This window comes from Trachypithecus francoisi, unplaced genomic scaffold (assembly GCF_009764315.1).
Source record: "Trachypithecus francoisi isolate TF-2019V2 unplaced genomic scaffold, Tfra_2.0 Lachesis_group4, whole genome shotgun sequence".
NCBI classification, from domain to species: Eukaryota; Metazoa; Chordata; class Mammalia; order Primates; family Cercopithecidae; genus Trachypithecus; species Trachypithecus francoisi.
Window position 1 is genome coordinate 129,595,561 of NW_022681469.1, and position 24,550 is coordinate 129,620,110.

The following is a 24,550-nucleotide window of genomic DNA, read 5'->3' on the forward strand; positions in this document are numbered from 1 at the left end:
TAACTTTCTAGAGAAGAAAATGTGAGAAGACAGATTGGGATGAGTGTGGGTGGAGAAGTGGGCAGTTAAAAACCTCACCCATAATATAGAGATTCTAGAAAATACCGTGTAATACACAGTCATTCAACACACTCTTAGAGGTCCTAGCACTGAAACTCAATAGCTCTCTGCAAAGTGAACATCCATTTTGAGTACTGGGATATCTCTTCTCTCCAAGGAAATGTAAGAACCTCCTAAATCCTTCTCTTATGCAGGAACTAAATTGTGAACTGTACACTCACCAGTTGATTCTGGTAGGCAGTGACTGCCGTAAAAACTGTTTCTGGAAAGATGAAAGTTCTAAATTCTTCAGACTTCAGGTTGAGCAGTGAGGCTGTGTGGTCTTTCTTCTTAATGATGTGCACCCTTGGCTGGTACTTATGCATTGAGTTCAAAATTATCTACAACAAAAAGATGGCAAGTACTGAATTTTACATACTTATACTGCTAAACAGGTGAAATTACAGTGAGGCAAGAAAGAACGAAATGGTCTACAATTTCAAAGTCAATTTTAAGATACAGATCTACCCTTTCCCGCCTTAAGGCAAATCATTTTCACAAGATCCTGCAGAGTCATTGTTGTGAATCATATTTTACCAAAACAACTGCAAACCACACAGGTTGTTTCAAGTGTCCTTTCTAAAATGGTAGGGGGAGGGGTCATCTGAAAGATAAGTTTCACCTATTTTTAAAAATAGTCTTTTAAATACTTTTGGTTTGCTAGTCAAGTTAGACCAAAGGACGCAAATCTAAATTTTCTAGAATAAGAAATCATATATTCTAAGAGGCCAGACTATTATTTATGGAGAAAAAAACAAAAGAGTTTAGAAAAGCAGTGTGGTGTTAGACAGACTTGGGTTAAAATTTTGAATCTGTCAGTTTCTAGTCCTTTAATCCTGAGCCAAGTGATCTCATCTCTCCAATTCCTAGTTTTCTCATATGCAAAAACAGTATTAACCTCATAGGGCTGGCACACAGGAAACAGGAAGTGCTCAGTAAATGTGAACTGTATTATTAGTAGTAATAGAAGGAGTATTTATGACAGCTTCCTTGATTTCTAACTTCCAGTTATTAAACCAAACTTGAATCATGATAGCCATCTTCCATTCTGTAGCCAGTAAAAGTTGCCAAGTACTCAGAAATCATAAACACACCCTCGTTAACAAGGCAGCCAATATAGTATTTTTCATATATCTTTTAAATAAAATATAAAAGCCAGCCATTATGAATCAGGGCAATAAAGTTCAATTTCAGATAGAAAAGGTTTCTCACATCTTCTCTCCTGCCATCCAGACAGCTATCTAAGTCTGCAAAAGTTGGGGGTATGTCTTTCTGGGGATGAGAGGGCTCACATTGTATGCCCTCCTCTCCAAGGAGCTAGCAGAGAGTGCAACTCTCGGTGACATATGATAAACAGCCTGGCAGGACCAATGGCACTCTGCTGGTTGCTGCTGCTAGTCATGCAACTGATGGCTCCCCGGCTTTCTTGGCTAACCTGGGTGTGGGGCATGAGTGTTTCTGCCGATTGACTTTAGCAGAGTTGAATACTAGTCACTGTGGGATAACTGATATATAATCGCTCGCTCTCTGTGCTGAGATGTAAGCCAACCTAAAGTTACAGGGTTTCAACCGCGATTGAATTTTGAACATGCTGCCTTTTTATGATCTCAAACTGGAACAGGAATAACTGGAACAAAGAAGATCTTTAAATGAATCAAAATAATGTTTTTGAATGATCATATGATCTCTTTGTATAATGCATTTATTCCAAGGATTTCAAGTGATTGATCCTCAGCCAAATGCTTGAATAAAGTTGAAGCAACAAAACCAAACATTTTCCTCCTATCACTAATATAAGAAAAAAAATTAACATTCATCATATATTCTACTGAGAAGATAGGAAGACTTTTCAAATCACACCCACTCACCCATACATACACATACCAAAATGGAACATGCCCTAAGCTTTAAATAAGCTTCTTCTTTCCCCACTTCTACCACCTGAAGGTTAATTTCCTTTGGGGAAGATTACTGGACAGACTCAGACACCAGACTGAGTCTCTGAGACCTCAGGGCTCCCTGACTCTCTGCTCAAGCCCTCCTGTGACTTGAGGACTAAGGAACACTAATAGAAATGTGGACTCTGCTTCACTCAAGAAATAATTCTTGAGAATAAAAAAGTTTCCTTTTCTGAAACTAAAACTGCATCTGTAAGATAGGCTTCTTCAGAACCTATTCAAAGAAGTTAGCTTAACAACACAGGATCTAAAAATCTTTCCTTGTATTAATAGTTTTCAGAATACGCTAATTCTGGTGATAAAGGGTTATATTAAACATAATTTTTTTTTTTTGAGACAGGGTCTTGCTCTGTCACCTAGGATGAATTGCAGTGGCACAATCACAACTCGCTGTAGCCTCGACCTCCCAGGCCCAAGTGATCCTCCCACCTCAGCCACCCAAGTAGCTGCAACTAGAAGTGCATGCCACCACATCCAGCTAATTTTTTGTTTTGTTTTGTTTTCGTAGAGATGGGATCTCTCTCCGTTGCTCTGGCTGGTTTCAAACTCCTCAGTTCGAGCAATCTTCCCAGTTCAACCTCTCAAAGTGCTGGGATTACAGGTGTGAGCCACCGTGCCTGACCAGTATAAAAGTTTTAAAGCTAAAATGCATATAAGCAACCATCTAAGACTAACCAGTTTTTTAGGTATAATCTTGGTATATCCAGGCTAGACCCTAGAACTGCTGAGATCTACTTTAGAGCTATTACTACCCAACGAAGCTGATGCTAAAAGAAAAGCATTTCAATTATGGACAACTGATCTCAAAATGACTCTCAAGTATTTTTGGAAAGACTCAAATAATTCCTCTAAAAGCTTCATAAATAGAAAATTCTAGAATCATAAAAGAATTTCATTTTTCCCTGCAAAAATTTCCATTAAAGTTCAAGAAATTTTAATATAAATGACATTAAGAATGATCATTGACCTACAAAAAAATCACTCCATACTTCATAAATTTTAATCTGTAAAAAAAAATTTGTAAGTAGAAGCATGTTTAAAAAAAAGAAAATTATGCCAATAAACTTAAAGATCAACTTTCTTTTTCAACACATAAAAAAAAAGAAGCATATTAAGCTACTTCCAATATCCCAACAGCACCACCGGCAGAGTCCTGAGTTAAGTGGCTACCCTGACTTGGTTGTAATAAACACCATCTCCTGTGGGCAGAGGGGTAGTGCTAGCGCCTAAAGTGATTTATTTGGTTCCAGGTCTAATCTAACCATTTGAAACCAAACCTAGAACTTTCTTATTGTCTACTTATGACCATCTTTGTTGAGAAGGTCTTCAAACACTTCCTCTAAATTGCACAGATTTGATCCTTACACATTGTATATATGTATCCAAATATCACACCTACCCCATAAATATGTACAATTATGTATCAATTAAAAATTATTAAAAGAAGAAAAAATTATGGAAGTCTATCTAAAGTACTCTTAGCATAAAATCTAAGACAGAATTTTTATGTGAATCTTTATTTAAGAGCATGAAGTAACATCCCAGCAGTGCCTTAAAAAGGCATTTTATCAAATACGTAAGGACCTGCATCAATGACTATTTGTTCTATTAAACTACTGATACGAACACAGAGTTAATTTTTCTTTTTTCCACATTTTCATAAACTTTATACTGACATAAAATCAAATTGTTTTGTTGTTAATTACAGGGCTTCTTTATGCTTTAATATTCACGAAACTCTCCAAAAAAAAAAAAAAGGTTACATAAACAGCACTTTCCCAAACTGATTTGGACATAAAATTCTTTTGTTATTTCATCTATATGTTCTATAGAACACACTTTGGGAAACCCCCATCAGAGGTCCTAGCCCTATTCTCTTTAGGTTTTATTATCTGATATGTGGCTGACAGAAATTAGATGCTTAACCCAACAACAGGCTGTAATAGCCTCCAAAAAAATGTATATCCCCTTAGTTTAGTTGGCTCGGGTGGTACAGCAATTTCAGAAGCCTTAGGAATTCCATGAGACATAAGATCCCTGACCCTCTTGCATAGAAATGGCACACAGCATAGCATCCCTGTAAATGACCTATTGACAAAATCAGTCAAGGTCCCCTGAAGAACACATAAATGTTCCCATAAAATGACTCAGAGATAGAAGGTGGGAAAAGGAGAGGGAAGGCAGGAAGGGACTCAGAGAGAGACAGTTTTGTGTGACTTGTCCATTCCATCTCAGGGAATCTGCACAGTTCAAGGCACGGTACTTACATGGCCATGTTGATCCAGTTCATTGTTGGTGAGTTTCACCTTTTCAAAAGACACCATCTGTTTGAGTAGTTGTTCACCGGTGAAAGGAGAATCTGGGTGCACATAGAGCCTAAGAAAGTTAGGAGAAAACTTCATTGAGCTTTTTTAAAAAGTCTGTCTCTGTGGGTTATAAAATGTTCTAATTCTAAGGGAACACATAAACCATGTATAAGTGGTACATTTTATTGCCCCATATATGTCAAATTTATTACTATTGCAATGTCAAAACAATGTCTAATGTATTTCTTCATGTACCAATTATCTAAATAAGATAATACTTAACAAATTTTCTATTAAAAGCTGAGCAAGCCATTTTTTAAAGGGGTGTGTGTGTGTGTGTGTGTTTTCATCTATCTAGTCCACTACTAGTCTGCTTCGATCAAATGCAAAATCTTCTTTTTGAAAGTGCTTTCAAAAGAAAAACTAGCTTACACTAATTGCGTAAGTTCCTATTATAAACGTCTCTTAAATAACAATGAAAACGTAATTTAAAAGAGAAAATAATTTTAGAGAATCTATTTATTTAAACTTGAAGGTTTAACGTTTGTGTTCTTAGTAAATACAAGATGGAGTAATTTTAATATAGGGACATGAAGAACTTCCAGTAGTCCAGAGACCAGCTGGCATTCTGTTCTTCCTGTTACATTAAACACTACCACTTTCATCATTATCTGTTTATGTGCTCACTAAATGAGAGTTAAAACAAGCTAGACACACTTCACATTATTCAATTTATTTATTTGTAAACAGTGCAAGCCAAAAAAAGCTCTCACTTTGATGGGAAAAATTTGTTTATCATTTATTGATCAGTTGCTACATGCAAGGCAATCTTTTACTCACTCACAGTTAAATGCAGGTCACTTTTTCTACCTGTGACAATCGCCTTAAATGCAGCTCTTTGTAAGTCCCCATCCTAGTATCTTCTTGACTTAAGTCTTTCTGAAGTCAGAGAGAGACTACAGAACTAATGAGGGGGAAGCAAAATCCTTGATTTTATAGGACAAATTCCTTTATCCACGTAACAGGTTATTTACACCTAAATTTTATATAGGATCCTTATAACTACAATTAAACATAAATATTTTTACTAGGGCAAAAGCAAGGGATAGAAGTCATAAAATCTTCCTTGCACTATTCATGTAAAGAACAAGAAATCTGTGCCATGGTTTGTCACACAGAAGACTAAGAATAGAAGAATTCTATACAAATGCTTAAACTCACAAAGCCCACCAGGAGCAATGCACAAAAAGGTTGACAGCACCAAAGATTCTTACCAGACCTACAGAGAAACAGTAAAGGCTTCAGGCATTTGTCTGCCTGTTAATTCCACTGTTTTTAGGAGGAGTGCTCACAGTTGCCTTTCAATTATTCTTTGATAACACAATCACTTTTCAAGTACCATCCTTCCAAGACTGTAGCTTTATAGGTGCAGTTGTTTTACTGATCAGAACCACATTCCTCCCTCTAAAAAAATTCAACATTATTTAAAGTCCTAAAGTTGATGAAATTTTCCCTCTTTAAGGATCACATTCATCACATGTTATAGCTATTAATAAAATATTAATGTATTTAAATATATGTACTTTAAAGAAAAGGAGATGTCCTATATGAAAATGTAACATTATTTTAGATTGTAAGTAATATCTTGCTTATTATTACAATCAAGTGATACTGTCAAGCATTATTTCTTCTGATTAGGAATGACTGACCAATGAACTTCAGCCTGAAATAAAACGCTTCAAAGTCCTAAAACCACGGGAAATTTTTGCCATCAGTACAAAAATTATCAACTCCCAAGTTCTTCGCTTTTCTCTTATGGAGATAGATAAATAGCAAACTATTTATTTTAATAATAATAAATAGTTGCTTAATTATCTATAATATTTTTATCCCACAAGCTAAACATTTTTATTTAATATCAATCTTAAAAAGCTGAACTAGGATGAATGAAAAAAATATACAGGAAGCCCCTCCTCTCAAGTCCCCCAGGGAATTAAAATTCCAGCAATAGCTTAAACATGCTTCAGTTAAGATAGTGTATTGGTACACACTTTTCTTCTCCAACCAGAACAGATTAGTAACATAAACAGGGCATGTCATATTTCCAAAGTCCTGCTGGCCTGCATCAGCTCCCCATACCTTCAGATAGGAAGAAAATGTATGTTTAATAAGAGTGATTAACTTCTTAGAGGAAAGACTGGAGGACAAAAAAAAAGGAGGGTTTGCTTGTAGAAAATGGTTAGGAATCTGCTAAAATACTCTCTCTGGTTTAAAATGATATTGAAAAGTTTGGAAGGAAGCTCAAGAAAAATAGTAAACTACTTAATAGTAAATAGAAGAGAACATTAATTTTATTAATTTTAATATCTATTATAAACTGGTGAATCTTGCTCAACTAAAAAAAAAAAAAACAGCAGCAATTGTTTTTTAGATTTTCTTAGTCTTGACAGTTATTTAATATACTGATTTGAAAGGGCTGGGAAGACGCCCTTTCTAGTCTCTTCCGAGAATGGAAAACTCTAAGAGATTGCTTTTAATCTCTTTTCTAGTGCACTTAGCATACGATAAGCTCAATAATACAATAAACTACTAATTAAGCTGAATATTCTATCTGAACCATATGTGTAATTGTCTGTTGATTCTCTGTCTTGACTGTGACTCCAGACCAGACACAAAGTACCAGCCGTAATTTAACAGCTCCCTAATCTGTACCTTTAAATAAATTCTTAGCTCTGATATGAACTTTCAATCAATCACAAAAAGTTACTCATTAAACAAAAATTACGCATTAAACATAAACAACAAAAATTAGTCATTAAAGAAAAGTTATGAGGCTGGGTTTTAAAATCCCAAACATAAAGTCAGTTAATATGTTTTGTTTTGTATTAAAGTAGGCAGTTACATTCCTGTAACTTCATCTATTATTCTTCCTATAAGCAAGTGTATGTTTTCCTGTTAGAATGCTCATTTGGTTAAAACAATAACAGTAAAGGTTTGCATGTGCTTTTTTAAGGATGGTACTCCTGGAAAAACTGTATTAGCAATGAATTTCACAAGAGTAAATATGCATGATCCTTAATAAGTTAACTGAGGAATGTTTCATGTAAAAGAACCTGTTATTGAATTACATTCATCCACTAAAATTATAAAGGGAGAAAATAAAACTTAGCTTTTTTTTTTTTTTTTTACTTAAAAATCTCTGAATCTTTATTGGTCAAAAACAACTGAATTTTACCTAAATGGTGTTTATTATACGCAGTTATAACTATATGATTAACAAATACTTACTATAAGCAACGATTTTACTAACATACACTCTTAAAAAGAATTTTAGGACAACCATTTCATCAGTAGGTTTATTCACTCTGGTTTTAAGCAGCAATTAGAGAGGATGTCTATATTTATATTTATATTTATACAAAATGGGTCCACATTGCTAACTGAAATTTAAGAAAAACTTTGAAATGAATTGCTGCCTAACGAAACATAAACGTAAAGACAGTGTTTTCTCTATGCACAAACTACCTTTCTCAGAGCCTAGCCCATATTTTGTGTAGTCAATCCTGGAGTGTCCAGGCTTGGAATGCTCTCTTGCCAGAGCCGGCTGCTTTAAAAACACACTTGCTTAAAATTCACACAAGCCAGAAACATTCTGACAGAAGCGTTAACAGTTTTCTCGGTGAAAAATCCGGACGCACGAACCTGGCTGGCAACGGCGGGTCGGCTTTGCCAGCCACCAGCCAGGAGGATCGGTGGTAGGCGTAGCGGTACCTCTTGTTGTCCACAGGGACGATGTCCATCAGGACTATGTACTTGGCCTCAGGATCCACCCCCGAAAAGGATACCCGGATGGTCGGAAACATCCTCCTGACAGAGAGAGACAGAGAATGGGCCCTGTTTATGCTGCCTAATAAACTGGCCTGAGTTAGGAAGAGAGGAAGGGAGGAAGGGAAGAAGGGAAAGGGTCTGACTCCCCTCTCTATCTGGTCAACAAACCCCTCTTTTGTTTTGTTTACAGCCTCAGAGAAGTGAATACAGAGACAGGGTTTTCTTCCAAGCCCAGATAATTTTAAGAGTCACCTTTGCAAGTGTTAATTGCTAGGTGAAAAGGTGTGGGTGGAGGTGGGGGTATGTGTTAACTCCAGAAGGTCTGTGATTAGGGAAAACCCTATTCATTTTAACGATCAAGCACATTAAGTGTCCAAGGAACAGAAGTCCCTGGAGCTGGCCCAGACACATAACTTACCCGCATCCCAGCCAGAAAACTCTGCTCTTGCAAAACAAAAGCCAAAAGCGGAGGTTTCTGGGAAGGATTTCTCAGAGACCCTGCAGGTATTTTCTGCAGTCCCAAGAGCTACAGCCACCAAGTTTTGCCGGCCTCTGCCCCATCCCAACCTCCCTGCAGCCCTGCAGCTTCCTGCCTGGCCAAAGCCCGCCCAGCTCTGGCGCCAAGAGGCCCGGAGCAGTGCTCCTTCCTACAGGGAATTTTATCGTTTCAAATTTCATTCTTCCGCCCAGGTTTTAATTTCAGTCTTTAATGGGAGCTGGCAGCTTTTGCAAATTGAGGCTGATAAAAGGGAAGCTACTCACCTATCTAGAAGCACCCAGCAGCTCACCAGGCACCCCTGGCACAAATTCCTCTTCCTTCCAGATCCCGACCCTCCACCCACCGAACCTTCTCCAGCTCCAGGGAAAGCAGACCACACCCTTCAGGCTTAGTGTGGCTCCCTGGTCCCTGTGCCCTTCTCAACAAAGCCAGGGTGGAACTTCCCATGACCAAATCCTGGGAACGCAAATGACTAGACATCCTGTAGCTCTTAATGCAAGCTGGTGGAAAGAAGCTGCTCGGAAGCTAAGCTGTCTCTCTGCTCCATGACCAGCCAGCTCTCATCCAGTTCCTGGAAGCACCCTCAGCTCCCCAGGGAGTGTCCTGACTCTCCACCCCCAACCGCCAAGTCCCAACTACCTGCCAGACTTGGTGATGATCATCTCGGTGCCCAGCTCATGGAATTTGTCCCAAAGTTCCTTGGTTTCCAGGCTGCAGGCGATTTTGGCCATTTCCTCACTGGGGATGATGGGGGTGGTGGGGATCAGCGGCTCAGTGCACAGAGAGGAGGAGGATGGGCTGCTGCCACCGCCTCCACCAAACTCCCCATGGGCATCCAGGCTGGTCAGCTCACCCAGGGGCTGGGCACAGGACGATTTCTCCACAAATTGCTCTGGAGGCAAAGAGAATTGTGAATGACAGCTGACACTGTTCAACAAGGAAAGATCTGGAAAGAACAGCATAACCAAAATGGTCACTTGGATTTGACTCAGGAAAAGTTAAGCTCAGAAACTCCAAGCAGGGCTCTAGGGATGACCTATCACTGTATAAAATTACCTGGGATTCCCACGGAGTAGCATGCCCAGTGTTTCCTGACCAAACTGGTGAGTTCTAGAATGACTACTTGTCTCCACCAGTACTGCAACCGACTTTGGGAAATAAAAATGTAAGAGAGGAAGAAGGGAAAGGTGATAATCATGAGGGAAAGGTGATCATGAAGGATGCAAAGCAAATATTCCTATTGTCACCCCTCCCAAATTCTGAACTTTGTAGCTCACGGAACTGATGCCAGTCCTGCCTCTTTGACAACCAGGAGAAGTTTTTCTCCATGGAGACCAAGGGAGCAAAGAGATCAGCACCTTCCTCACTTGGAGAGGAACTTTCCCTTCCTTCCTGGAGCCCTCTCTCCATAAGAGAAAAGGAAAGGAGGATAGGAGGGTAAAAGAAAAATGGGGAATGTGGTTTACAAAAATCAGTCACTTCACCTCTGTGGTTGACTTTCAGTTTTGTAGGCTTTATGACGAGAGTTAGAACATTCTTATAATATTCCTCCCAGACCGAGATCTTATGAAAGATGCTAGCGTACAGCTTGCTAAATTACAGGAGCAGGTTCTGTGGGCCATTTTCAGAAGAGGCTTAGAAGAATTACTTGAGGGGTGATGTATAAAATTTTTCAGTCTCCCAAAAAGGTGTTTTCCTCCCTAGAAGTGAGGAAAACAACCTCAAACCCAAGCCAGCAGTGTATTAAAGTGAGAAGAATGCTCTGCCATCCACCATCAGGCTGGAATACTGCTGCCTATGAACCAAACATTCTCCCCCACAGCTGATAAGGGCCTTGGACTACACCAGTCACTTTGATGGAATACAGGGAGACTTTTGTAATTGTCCCAATTATCTTCCATCCCTTAAAAAAGAAACTACTTGAATCTGCAATGTGAAGTTGATCTCTTGAGTCCTCAAGAAATCAAAGCCAGTTCTAAATGTATGTATGTGCATGTCTATGATGTGTGTGGGCATATGGGACACGCACAGATCATAAGGTGTTTTATTTCCTACATATCTTTGCATGAAGAAAACAGGAAACAGAATGGTTTTACTTTTATTTCTCATGCAATGATAATCAAACCTATAAAAATGTTTTAACTTAAGAATAATCAAATTAACTGCCATCCTGATTTCTTTTCAGATTAAAGAAAGGAAACCATACCATAACAAAATCTTATTTTCTACTAATATTTTCAGAAACACATTCACATAATGTCTTCGGAGAGAATTAAGTAGTCTTAATGATTTTTTTTTTTTTTTGCTGATAACTGAAAGAGGCAAACTCCCTAAGCCACAGACTGACCAATGCATCAGGATGGGAAGTAGGAAAGGAAGAAAATGAAATAGAAATGATTCAGCGGACCGAAGCTGTTCTTTTCAATAGACTTTGTATGTTTAAATGGGCAATCCTGGGACACACTGGAATCCCCCTCCCCACTCTATAGTTTGCTTCAACAAGTCTCACATTCTCTCTTAACAGAACTTTTAGGTGTTTCTCTTGCTGGAGTCCTTGGCTTGCAGTCCCCTCTGTTGAACTGGCCAGTGTAAGGGACAAGAACACCAGCGAGTTCTTTCAGAGCCCATCTCAAAAGCCAGGAGAGGGATACGCATTTTACAGACTAGTGCCTACGTGTGCGTGGGCATGGGGGTGGCGTTGGAGTTGTCGGCTGGGCATGGCTTTAAAGTTCAAGAGTCACAGACTTCGATATAAGGTGGTTTTTCTCAGAAAAACAGAGAAGGAAGTAATGTTGAAATGACAGTGCAGCTGGAGCTGGCATGTTTCCCAGTTTGCTGTCTACACTTCTGTCAGGAATTTTCACCTGAAATCCTCTTTTCCTGCTATGTAACAAACTGAGATATTCACAAAGTATTCAGGGGCCCCAAACAGCAATACACAATGTTGATAAGTCGCACAATATAACTTTGAAATTGTTATAGTTTTCTGAACAATTGGAGTTTGTTTGATTGATTGTCTCCATTCTTTGGCAGGTTTCTATTTAGATGGGAGGTCAGTGGGAAGAACCAGGGGAAGGGAGTGAAAACTTGGAGGACAGATTTTTTACTTTTATTTTTTTGACATTCTGTTTTCTAGAAATCTACTAGTTTCTTTTTCCTTGGTTTCAAGTAGCTACTGGAATTTTACTTCTCTCTTTATGCCCAAGCACCTTATTTTTGATCTCGAATACTTCCTTTTCTTCATGTTATCATTATTTTGGATGTGATATGTTAAAGTGTTGGGAAGGACAGAGAGAAGAAAGGAAAAATTGGGGAGGGTTAAAAAAGAAAAACTAAGTTTGCTATCTGATTTTCACCTTGTAGGGATACCAGATGATCAGACTGTGTAATAATTATTTCCTGAGGATCCATGAGACAATGATGAGAACGCTTTTTTTTCTCTCAGTTGTGAAGATATTTTTAAATATTTACCTTGGGCTGGTTCTCTTCCATGTAATTCACTAGTGTTAAGAAGAACATAATCCCTGTTCTCCCTTTACTCCTAACCTAGTGTCTTCTATAAATGGTAAAGGTTGTTAAATAAACAATATAACTAAAAGTAGAGGAATGTGAGAAATGGTTATCGGTTAGTGTTTTTGCCAACCTCAACTGAAAATGACGAGTTATAAAATGATGTCTTGGTGATAAGTCTAGAGCTTCAGTGAATATAATGGTTCGTGCAGGGAGAACTGGCTTTTTCTGCTTTACAGTGGTGTCAAAGAGCTTGCTTTGTTTTGTCTATTCAAGGCAGAGGAAAACCAAAATTAAACTGGTTTCTTATGAAGTCGTTTAGCGTCTTCTTGGTTTCAAACGCACAAGCAGGTGTTACATGCACAGTAACTCCTGTTGAGCCTTAAAAGCGGTTTTATTATTATTTTTCCTTGAATGTTTTTATGCCAACAAACATACACACATACCATATGTCCAATCTGATATATGGATTCCAGAAACTGGGGAGCCCGACGGGCCCAGATATAAGATGCACACCCATAGCATTCAACAGACTGGAGCCTCCAAAGAAAATCTGAACCCAAAAGAAAAAAATCTCCCACCTGCGATGTATGGCTCATGGCTTGTGCATCAGACGCTGCTGCGAGCCGCCTGCAGCCAGGGGACAGGGGCACAGACGGATGCGCAGCACCCCCAGTCCTCGGTGGACAGCCGGGTAGCCCAACTTACCCAGGGGTTTGATTGTGTTCTCCGTCGCCTCCTTCTCCTTTGAGCCGCCGCTCGACATGAGTGCAGCAATGGAGAAGGCGTTGGCCCGGGAGGAGAGTTGGGGCTTGGGCGACGCCGTGAACTCCATGGTCCCCAGCACACGGTCCTGGCCAGGGACTGGGTCGTCCGAACTGCCGTCCAGATTCCCCAAGGGAGACAAAGACCCGAAACACAGCGCAAAGTTTCCGAGACCAGTCACAGCGGGGCCAGGGACTCCAGACGTGTCAGCTCCAACCTCTCCAGAGCTGCACACGGGCCTCTATCCCCCACCGCAAAGCCCCAGAGCCGCAGAGACTTCGAGGGCAGCCGGAGAGGAGAGGGCCCACCCGGCACTACAGCGGGTGCGCACGCCCCGGGGCGCTCGGCAGGACGACAGTCTGCACAGCCCGAAGGCGAAAACAAGCATCAACTGCACAAAGTCCTGGGGTCCTGGAGCATCCCCTCCGTGTCCTTCCTCCCTCGGGGGCTGGGGACAGCCGGGACGTCTCAGGCTAAGGTAGCCACCAGCCGAGCGCGGCTGCTAGGGCGCGAGCGAAGGGAGCGCGGCGCAGAGCTACGGACACTGAGGGCTGGCGCTTGCTGCCCTGCGCCTTAACTTGCTGGCGACGGCGATCCCGGAGGCCCGCAGCCAGTCAGCGCCTTTCGACGTCACCGCTTCCTGATTCCGCCGCCGGGGGCGGGGCCGCGGGCCGGGTGCTGAGGGATCGCCTGGGGCGCGGCGTCCGCGTGGCCTGTAGCCCCGGCTGTACCGTAGCCCCGCACAGGTTCAGAGAAAAGGGTGCCTCCACTAGGCTGACGCAGCGGCCATGGACACCCCCGCCTGGTCTCGCAGCCCTGGGCGGGAGGGCGGTGCGCGCTGTCCGGAGAGGACCCATCATCGCGGCCTAACGCCCGAGATCCGGGCATGGCCCAGTTGGTGAAGCTATGACCAGACCAGAGGAAGCCTCGGGAGTTCTTGCTTTTTCCATTCTTTTTCTTACCTGCGCTCAAAGTTCCAAAAGAAAGTAGGGAAGCGCTCAGTAGAGCGGAATCCGGCGCCTCTGAACCGGCGCCAACTGGCCAGGTCCATACTCGGGGCAGATCCCAGGGCTGGGACTCTCATTCGATGGTCCCAAATTTGATCTCCTCGACAGTGGGGCTGAGCAAATGCAGCTCTGAAAAAGATAAGCTTAGCGAGAGCTGCGGGCATTTGGCAAAGGATGCTGCTCTCAACCGTTGCTTCTGCTCACCCGTGCGTCTCTAACCTGGGGCTCCTATTTTCCCTAGAGGGACCCTGAAAAATGGGGCGGCTGCGGAAGGGAAGGCGAAGGTCAGGGCGCGGAGCCCCACGGTGACCACGCGCCGCGCCGTGGGAGAGTGCGAACCTTATGGTAGCGCCCGGACTAAGCGGACACGGACCCCTCGGGTTTTACAAAGGCGGCTGTGACCAGGACTTCCCACGGCCTTGTTGGAGGGCGTCCTGTTAGCCCTGCTCAGCCTGAATAACTCAAATTCTCTGAATTCGCAGGGTAATCCGCTTCGCTTGGAGCCGTGTAAACTCAGGCTGACATACACACTCAAGCTGTACATGTAAATATTTGTTCTCTTTTCCAGTCAGTTGGTCTGGCTATTAGAAGCTTCTTCGTGGATCTAATAATAATAATAATAATAATAATAATTTTTAAAACCCCAACTTTTCACTGCATCACCCCTTACTCCTGAAATAAATTTGTGGGGGGAAAACGGCAAGTTAAAATAGCTGTCGAAAAAGTTTGTGTGAACGAAATGACATCTGGAAGAGTCGTGATTTCAGCCTGTCTTGGTCATCGTGTATCAATAGTTTTTAACAAGGTGCTGGATGAAGGTGACCAAAAAATGCATCCTGATATCACTATAGAAGTTCGAAGTGTCGATTTATAAATGTTTGGGGAAATTCGTAAAACCATAGACTTTGGTGCTGGAAGGAATTTATGCTGTTGTCTAGCCGGTCTCCAGGTGCGTTTGAGAGAGAAAAACAGGGCCCTACGTGGCAGAGCGCCCATCTCCCCCTAGTCCACTCCAGCGGCTAAAAGCAGATCGAAGGGCAGGACTCACACTCCGGCCCGACCCTGATCAGTCTCTGGCCCTGCAGCTGTGGCTGGGCTGTTAGCTGAAGAGCCAAAGTAGAGTTAACGATGGCTGGCAAGCAGAGGGCTTTCAGATTAAGCCGCAGGATGCGTCTGAGGATCCGTTTCTATTCTTGAATTTTTTGCTGGTTTTGGACAACCCAGACCCAATCCAGACCCTTTTTTGGTTATTAAAGTCCCCCACCCCAACCCATCTCTCCCCAGACACACCTTCTCAATGTAAGTGACATTTCTTTGCATTGAGTGGAAGGAGCACACTGATTCCTTTCCTATAGCAAATGCTTAGGATTTGTCCAGAAAGAAAGATTTCCCTCAAGAAGTGGGGATTTGGAGAGGTCGGGGGATGTTATGGTTAGTCTAGACCTTTATATATGCTTCAACAGGGTGTGGCAAACCTTGTTAGCTGAATTTAGTTTTCAAAAACTTGCCGCAAAATTATACTTCATTTTAAAAAACTTGCGATCGTTTTTCTATACAGAGGAAAACTGTGTCCTTTCTTAATTACCTTAATGATTTTGACTGGTATCTGAATAATATCATGAGAGGAACATTTTCAGAAAATTTGACGAAGCAAGGGGAAAACTGAATTGCCACAAATCTGTTTCCTCCTTATTTCCAAGTGCCTACGCGGCCTTAGCCCAGCTCTGTGTCTCCTGTGTGCAGGAACCCCCGACTGCTCATCCTACTACAGGTAAAACACTATACAAGAAAAGATGAGTGATCTTTAGGAGGCAGGCGGCAAACAAGAGGTATTGAAAAGGCCACTTTAAACAAATCCGGGTGACCCGTTTGGGGATCTCTAGGCTATGCATCTTGTTGGTGTTGAAACCTCGGCAGTAAAACATATGCTGCAACATTATTATCGGGAGCACACTCTCCCTCTTCCTAGATTTATTGCCTTTGCAAATCAATATGATGCCATAAAACGGGGAACCGGTTCTGGGCAGAGAGGTGCTGTGGAAGGATGATTCAAAGCCTTCCCAAAGCGGAGAGTGGGGAGTTCTGAGGTCCCTTCAAAACCCCACTGATAGCGCGGGTTAACAGGTAAAACCACCCGGGGGTTGAAAAAAACAAGCACGTTAACACATCTCTCTAGGCCCTTCTCAGGCTGACCGCTGGCAGTGGAGGCTGCTGAAGTCTGAATGTTAACTTTGACACACGCATTAGCCCGGAAACTTCGTGTAGGTTACTAAACCTCTCAAAGCTTCAGTTTCTTCATCTGCGTTAGAATAGGGCCAGTAGCTCATTCCTACCTGGAATTTGCTATTCCTTTGGACTAATGCCCTAATGTGTATAAAAAGGCTAACATACAACACTCACAATAAACCCAACATAAGTAAAGCATAATATAGAATTTTAATCACATTTAATTTTGAACTGCAAATTCGCGATCGGAGAGACATGTCTCTCGGGTGCTCATATATAATGTAGTTTTGGAATGTACACAGCATTGGGGCCACAGGAGGGTACTGGATTGTTATTTACATCCCGTTTAAACTTTGGAGCCTAAGAATGTAAAATTTTGTTATACATCTGAGTTTGGTTATATGGAATTTGATTATATGGAAGACTGGAAGATGTCTCCTTATATACACCACTCTTTCAAATTCTCATTTGTAACTCCCGGAACTCAGAAGACAGTCGACCCCCAAACCTGTCCAGGAAGTAATCGGTTTCCGGCTTTGGACAAGGGTCCCTCGCTTAACGAATGCTAACGAAAGCTCCCTTCGCTGGGAGCTGCGGGGACCGGTCCCAGCAGGTCTAACCAACCGTTGCAGGCGCCGTGGTCGAAAGCAGGGCCGAGACGGTGGGGCAGGGTGCCAAGTGGAGGGCACAGCCTGGCAGCCACCATTGGCGGCGGGAGAGAAGGGGAGAAGGGAGACCCGCTTCTCAGCACAAGGGCATCTGTCTACTCCCGAACATGGCCAGAGATTCCCGTCCGCAGCCTCCCTCCAGCTCTTTCTGGTAGACGCTTTAAAAGCGACAGTAACGGGCTTCGGTGCCTTTGGATTCCTAAATTAGGTTTACGGAACAGGAAAGACTTCCGAAGCACAGTGGGGAGAGGAGCAGCAGCCCCTCCAAGGCCGCTGCGGCGCGTTCCCGGGGCGCGCTGAGAGCAGCGCGCGGCTCCGTGCCCCATGGGGAGCGCGCGGCGCGGCCTCGGATTTCACCGCGAGGCGGGAGGGCGGGTCCGAGCCTTTCCTCCGACGATCCTTCCGACGCACACTCAGCGGGTTTTAGTTTCTCGAGTCAAAGTGGTCCCGGCGAGGCGCTCCCTCGCAGCCAAGCTGCAAAAAGTGGCCGGGAACCTCCAGGCCTCAGGCCGACCCAGGAAGCCTCCGGACCAGAGAGCTCAAGGCGCCCCTGTGCAAGTCTTGCTCGAAGGGCAAAGCAAAGAGCCAGTTCCCCTCAGTGCCCCTGAAGTTTCTGGGTGCGGTGTGCGTGCGCGCGTTCCGCCCGAGACCTCAGTCGCGCCCAGCTATAGCGCCGAAAAAGGGATGTTGTGTGGGCGTAAGGCGCATCGCGCCGGTCTCCAAGGCTGGTGTGGTTGAGAGGTGAGGGGAAATGTCCTTCTGGCAGAAGCCGGCGGTGCTGTGACGTTGACCCGCCTGGCCTCGGGCTCAGGGCGGCGGACAGCCCAGGGCGCATGTAGTTTCAGCAGTCCCGCTACGTCGGCGCGGGACCCCAGGCCACCCCACGTGTCCGCTCTGGGCCTCCTCCGGGTCCCACGGCGCGGCGCCTCCAGGCCTCTTAGTGTCTTCCCGGGGTCCCCGCGCGCCAGGTCCCGCAGCCTGCTCACAGGACCGCCCTCGGGGCTGCGACCCTCTCGCTCCTCCCCGGGGCCACTCGCTCCGCGTTCATCCCCCGCGAGCTCACTACCGCAGAGAACGGCACTCAGAGCCCCGGGCCGCCTCCTGGCAGTGGAAGAATCAGCGCGCTAGCATTGGGTGCAAAACTTGCAGCGTGATCAAGAACTGCAAAATAAAAAAGAAAAGAAAAATCTCTTCTGATCCTGTGGGCTTGGAAGCCAGGCTTTACTGTCCTCACACCCCTGCACCCTCCTTTCTCCTCCTTCCCCTCCTTCCCCTCCTTCTCCTCCGCCACGCGTGCTCCCACCTTCCTTCTGCAACCTTCCTCTTGGGCCATCGCCGCCTTTCCAGGGGCCCAGCTGCTGATGTATACTATTTATTTTGCACATCATGATTTTTGTATGAATTTTGACTTTCAGAATTACTGCATTAAAATATTATTTTCTTGACAACTGAGTGTTGGCATCTAAATTGTGGGTTCTCACCCCGGTCCTGGACTGTCAGGAAGGTTAAGAATTTCATCGAAATTACACAGGTCATAAGCAGTAGAACGGGGCTTCCAATGCAGATCTGTGGCTTCGAAAGCGTCGTTCCTACCGTTACATCGCACACGGGACTATTAACCTGGAACCCCACGAGGGGGAGAAAAGCGGACAAGGGACACGTTTCCTGCTTCGAGATGAAGGCCTTGTTGGCTGGGTGCCCTGGCCTGCCCGGGCGGACGCGTGGGGCCTGCGTGGATGGCGCACGCTGCAGCCAAACAGGGGGCCCGAGGGCGCATCCTGAGATGCAGTTCCTCCGGCGTTTAAAAACAAACTAAGTGAGAGTTTCAGTTTGAAATCGCTTCACTTGGGAAAATGATCCAGCCTTCCACCAGCAACTGTGCACTGTCCCCTCTGGTGCCTGCTAGAGCATCTGCACACATTCTGTACTCACCTCTCACCTTCGCTTTTCGGGAGCCAGAGTCAGCTGTTTTTGTAAGGAGGTTTGAGAGATCAAGGTGGGGACGACACAGGCAGGAAGCCGCCCCGCAAGGTCTCTGCTGCTAGCTCCCACAGTAAGTCATTCCAGAAGCAGTTGATTGAACCTCATCTTACTTCCAACAGTGGCAAAATTCGTCCTGTAAGCACTTGGATGCCTATTCCCAAATGTCGACGTGCTCCAGACGACTTGAAACATGTCTTAAGCAAGGAAACAAAGATGTATGCGTGTAATAAAAGATAACGAATGCAGAGGATTTGTTCAGTCATCCAGCATTGCACAGCACCTACTCTGAGCTGGGTACTGTGCTAGGCTCTGGGAATAGAATAGACTAGAGATCTGGACCCTAAAATTCCTCCATTGTGCAACTCACAGTCTGGTAGGAAACACTGATAATAAACATATAAACAAATACAAGAACTAGAAATTGTGATGAAGACTTGAGGAAAATACGAACAGACCTAAAGAATTCACATTTGTTGGCATTCATTCATCAGGCACTGGCTCATTGGGAGTGGGGACAGAGCTGGACAATTTGCATATAATCCATGCCTCTTAAGAGTTCAAAACCCAGCTGGGAGATGTATAAAAAAAGTGTCCATATGGCAAACATACATTTCCCTCAACATTTTGCTGAAGAACTCTTAGACTGTATGAGGTGTAATGGCTTAATGGAAATAAACAACTTTAATAAAAATCTTTGTGGAGGAAGATGTTGGGGTCTAGCACCAGGCTATGCTGCCTCTGTTTTTACATCTGTAAAATATGTTTGCTGACAGTCATATGTCCTTACATCAAAGAGTTTGTTGTGAAGATTAAATGAAACAATGTCCCGTGTAAGGGCAAAGGACTTCACAGACACCAACCCTGGAACTGGAGAAAGCTTCCTTTTCGATTTAGGGATGATATAAATTCGATCTTATCAAGGAGGTGTGTTCCAGAGCCACAATGTCAACCCTGCACTCAAGGAGTTTGAGAAGCAGCCTTCTCTGGGGTCTGTAAGTTGGTCTCAGAAGCTCTGCAGTGGGGGAAAAAAACCGTGTGCCACTAAGTAGAAGAGCAGCTTTATGCAGATGCACAGAGAGTGGGGCTGTTTTCTGTGAATGTCCTGGCTAGAACTGCTGGAGGCCCACAACAGGCCTCACGACTGGATTTTCCTTCTTTAACTCATGTACTTTGAGGATGTCTGCGTGCGTTTCAAGTCCTGATGCCAGCTTTTCAGTGCATTATAGAGAGCATTGAGCCACGCTTAGCATGTGCCAGAAACTGCACTAGAGGCTTTCCATGAAATATATAATGCTGATAATAATATAAGTCGGGTAGCATTATTGTGTGCGTTTTTAAGTTGCAGAAAATGAAGCTCAGACGGCTAAGGAACTCACTTGCTTAAAAGGGCACACAGAGAGACAGTTTCAGGGTGGAGCAGGAAGCGATCCTGGTCTGTGTGACCCAAGCCTGTTCGCTCCTCAATCTTCACCTCCAGTTCTATCTTAACCTCGAGTAATCTTATTTTCGGTTTCTAGTACTAACTTGGTCAGATTTCTGTTCTAGAAGAAGCTGTTCGCAGGAGAGGACTGAATTTTCTTGGTGAGTTTGTAAATAATATTAGCAGCCCCAGAGCCCAGAAACACGTGCATTTCTTTGTTGTCGGCTCATAGGGACCCTGGACTTTAGAAGAACACAGGCAGCTGTGACCCCCAAGTTCAGCCTTCGCTTTCCCGGGGAGCAAAGCGGAAGAAGGCGGCGGGCCAAGTAAAGGTCTTTCCCTGCCGCACGTGTACAACGGGCCCGGGCGGCCTTTGTAATGTTCTTTTTTCTTTTCTTATGATAATTACCTAGTATTCTGCAGGTTCCTCTGGTGCAACAGACTGTCGCGGGGCAGGGGAGAAGGTGGTCGGGGGATCGCGCATCGCTCAGGGCCGGTCTGTGCTTTCTCTTGGCCTGCGCTCAGGTCAGTGAGCCCCTCCCCGCAGCACCCATGGCCTCCCGCGTTACCCCCAAATTTTGTAGGCAAACTGTTAGGGTTCGAAGCCAGCTCTGTCTTTTGCGAGCTATGTGATCCTAGGCTATCTGAGCTGCCCGGAGCCTTAATTTCCCTAGTTGTGAAGAGGGAGGGTGTGACCATGGCCTGGGGCTCTCCCAAAGGCTGCGCCGATTGCTCGGTGGAGGGATGTGAAGCGCGTCTTCTATGGTGCCAGGTGCTGGCCAAGCGCTCGGTGCAGGCTGCTCCGGTTAGGTGGATGCGATGGCGGGAGGTAGACACTTTCCTCTGCAATGGAGAGGCGCCGACACCCTGAACCCGAAGGCTTACAAGGCGCGCTCTCGCCTCTGGGGTCGGGGATCCGTGGGTTCTCTACCCCGCTTACCGACTCCATCCTTAGCAGCCGTTGTCGGTCCCAGACCTCTACCTTGGAGAGGCCAAGGCGGCCCAGAGCCCAGGGGACTACTGCGCCGTACGCCAGGATCCAGAAGTGGATTCTGACTTCTAAAGACCGCTCCCAAGCCATCGCTATCAGGGTCCTTGCAAGCGGTTGACTGTGGTGGGGGGGTGGGGAGGCAGAACCAAATCCTTTGCTCTGCCCACGGCGCTCTAGCCTCTCACCCAGGACTGTGCTCTGGGCTCCAGCCACTGCAGTCCCTGGGGTCGGGACACAGACGCCGAGTTAGAGGCCCCGCCGCTGCTGGTCCCTGCTTAGTCGGCGCGGTGACGGTGTCGCTGGCGGCGGCGGGGGCCTTCCTTTGGCTGCCCCGCCATTTAATCAGAGCTATTATCAGACAGGGCTTGCAGGATGGCGCCGGCCGAGCTTTACCCCCATTAGCACAGGGCAGGCTGGGGGCTGGGTCCTGAGGCCACCGCCGGTCCCCTCCAGCTGCAGCGTTTCTGGGGAGCTATGAGAAAGGCAGGCCTGGCGGCTCCGGCCTTCTCTACTCGGCCACTCTCAGGTCGACGTGTTATTAGAATTTTATTTTCTAGCTTCGCATCTGACCCTGGCCAACTTCTGTGCCATTGGAGCAAATCACTGAACTTGTCTGAATCTCGGTTTCCTCATCTGTAAAACTGGTCTGGATAGATACATAACTCGAGGTTGTAGAGATTAAATAAGATGAGCCTTCTGAAGTGTAATGCGGCGGGCCTGGCGCGCCAAATGGTGTTACTACTACCAACGCACTGAAATTGTATCTGCTTTTTTTGGTTAGACCTCCCTTTTTAATTAAAAAGGAAGGGAAGAGAAAGACCACAGTCAAATGTTTCAAAGAGGTCCAGTGGTTGAAGATTTGCTGGTTTTCCCCACAACTGACTGGGTTCAAGTTTCACCCCCAGCATCCACTACCTGTGTGACTTTGGGCAAGGCATTTCAAAGGATGAGCACTAGAACTTCATTGGACCGTCGTGCAAGATTCACGGGGGTGCCAGTAGAAGAGTAGAATGCGGGGCACAGATTGGGCTCTCTATGTGTGTTATTAGCAAAACGTTTATACAAACCACAAACATCAGACTTTTTTTTTTTTTTTTTTTTTTTTTTAACGGAGTCTCACTCTGTGGCCCAGGCTGGAGTGTGGTGGCACAATGTAGGCTCACTACAACCTCTGCCTCCTGGGTTCAAGCTATTTTCCTGCCTCAGCTTCCAGAGTAGCTGGGATTACAGGCACACACCACCATGCCTGCCTAATTTCTTGTATTTTTAATACAGACGGGGTTTCGCCTAGTTGGCCAGATGATCTCCAACTCCTGACCTCAAGTGATCCACCCACCTCAGTCTCTGAAAGTGCTGGGGTTACAGGCATGAGCCACCGCTCCAGGCCAACATCAGACTTTTGAAAGAGCTAGAAGCAGGCAACTTGACTCCTAATCCTAAAGAGTATTTACCTCAGGAAGGGGAGATCGTCCAGCTTTAGGCTTAGAGGAAAGGGGGTGCGATTCATCAACAGCATCTTCTGGTCCCCATTTTTCTCTTTGCATTTCCAGCGCAATGCCCTGTGGATGTCCCACTTAAAGATAAAAGTTTAGCATCAAAATCAGTCACTATTATTTTCAGATGTCTGGAAAAAAAGAAAGAAAGAAAGAAACACTCACAGCCACCCCAGTATTGTCAGCGGTAGCTTCTAATCAGTAAAGTGTAATTAGCAAAGCAGGGCTAATTATTAAAGTGACCTTCTAAGTAGTGAATGTTTGTGAATGATCCTTAAGTGGGATGTGCTGGGCACAGGGCCCAACCCTAGGAACTGCCTGGGGATTCTTGTCATGCTCAGCTTGAGCCAGGATTGGCTCCAGCTCTCCAGTGTCCCCCAAAGCCTAGCCCTGTTTTTGGATTGACTCTCTCCCTCTGACATGTAAAGCAAATGAAACTTATAATAATAAGAGCTTGTATGTGTCAAGAAGTAGCCTAAGCACCTTTTCTGTATTATCACATCTGATGCTCCTCATTTTATGGATGAAGAAACTAAAGCACAGAGATGTCATGTAACTTACTGTAAATTATACAGCAAATATGTGGTGGAACACAGACTGAAATTAATGTCTACCTTTCTCCCAAGGTTCTTATGTTCCTATCCCCCAGCTCTATTAGCCCCTACTCTTCTGCACCCCAAAAATACTTTGAAACTGATGGCAACTCAACTACTTGGCAGGAAAACAGACAGAAAACCTCAGAACATTCCTCTGCATCTAACGAGGCACCTAGGGGTGGAGGCTACCATACCTGGTAGCGGTCTGAGGACATTTGCTAGTCAGCATGACTTCTTGTCATTTACCTTTGGGTCATTTCTTATGTTGTATAACTGTTAAATGTATCATATAACTAACATCTGGTGAGATCTAATGTATATCGAAGCCTGTAGGAGGGGTTTTTATATACATCATCTCATTTTCAAATAAATTTCATAAATTTTATTTTATAAGAAATACTGTCTACTTTGCAAGGATGATCCAAGGAGCCACATTTTTGTAAGTATTTAGAACAGAATTTATTAGAAATGACTACTGTTTATTCTTAAAATTCTGAAGAAATACATTTCTCAGGACAGTGATTTTTCGATGCGTGATTCAAGGTCTATCTGAATCCACTACACCTAAGAATTTTGTGTATTTCTTGGCTCCACCCAGAGCCCCTCGACTCTGGGCCCTAGGAGTTGAAGTAAAGAGTGGGGGGAATTTACATGTTAACCAAGCACCCCTAAGAGGCTGCTGAACTCTGTCCTGGCATGTTGGCTCATACCTGTAATCCCAGCACTTTGGGAGGCTGAAGTGGGCGGATCGTCTGAGGTCAGGAGTTCAAGACTAGCCTGGCCAACATGGTGAAACCCCACCTCTACTGAAAATACACAAAAATTAGCTGGGTGTGGTGGTGCGTGCCTGTAACCCTAGCTACTCAGGAGGCTGAGGCAGGAGAATTACTTGAAATCAGGAGGCAGGGGCTTCAGTGAGCTGAGATTGTGCCACTGCACTCCAGCCTGGGCAACAGAGCGAGACTCCATCTCAAAAAAAAAAAAAAAAGAAGAAGAAGCTGATGAACTCTGAATCTTCCTTATGGTACTATAGTCTTCCTACTGGCCACACTTAGCTTTCTACTTGACTAGAGAAAAAGAGAAACAGGAACTTCCCATCTCTGCTGAGAAGCTTTTGGGAAGACACAGAAAACACCACATTGCAACTTGTAACTATCATCATTTCTTATCACACCCTTAACCCGAAAAGGTACCTTCTGGT

The 24,550-nt window shown here is 44.6% G+C and overlaps 1 protein-coding gene across 1 annotated transcript in view; it reads right to left on the reverse strand.

The window, feature by feature from the left end:
• The window catches only part of TBX20 (T-box transcription factor 20), a 54,743-nt gene extending 41,186 nt beyond the window's left edge, over nt 1-13,557 (reverse strand). Inside the window, exons 1-5 of the mRNA XM_033193536.1 lie at nt 12,909-13,557; nt 9,330-9,582; nt 8,066-8,230; nt 4,325-4,433; nt 282-440 (exon numbers count right to left, since the gene is read on the reverse strand). Coding sequence (XP_033049427.1) covers nt 282-440; nt 4,325-4,433; nt 8,066-8,230; nt 9,330-9,582; nt 12,909-13,035 — 813 coding nt within the window. The 5' untranslated portion in view covers nt 13,036-13,557. The remainder of the gene's footprint in view (nt 1-281; nt 441-4,324; nt 4,434-8,065; nt 8,231-9,329; nt 9,583-12,908) is intronic.
• Nucleotides 13,558-24,550: the final 10,993 nt, after the last annotated feature.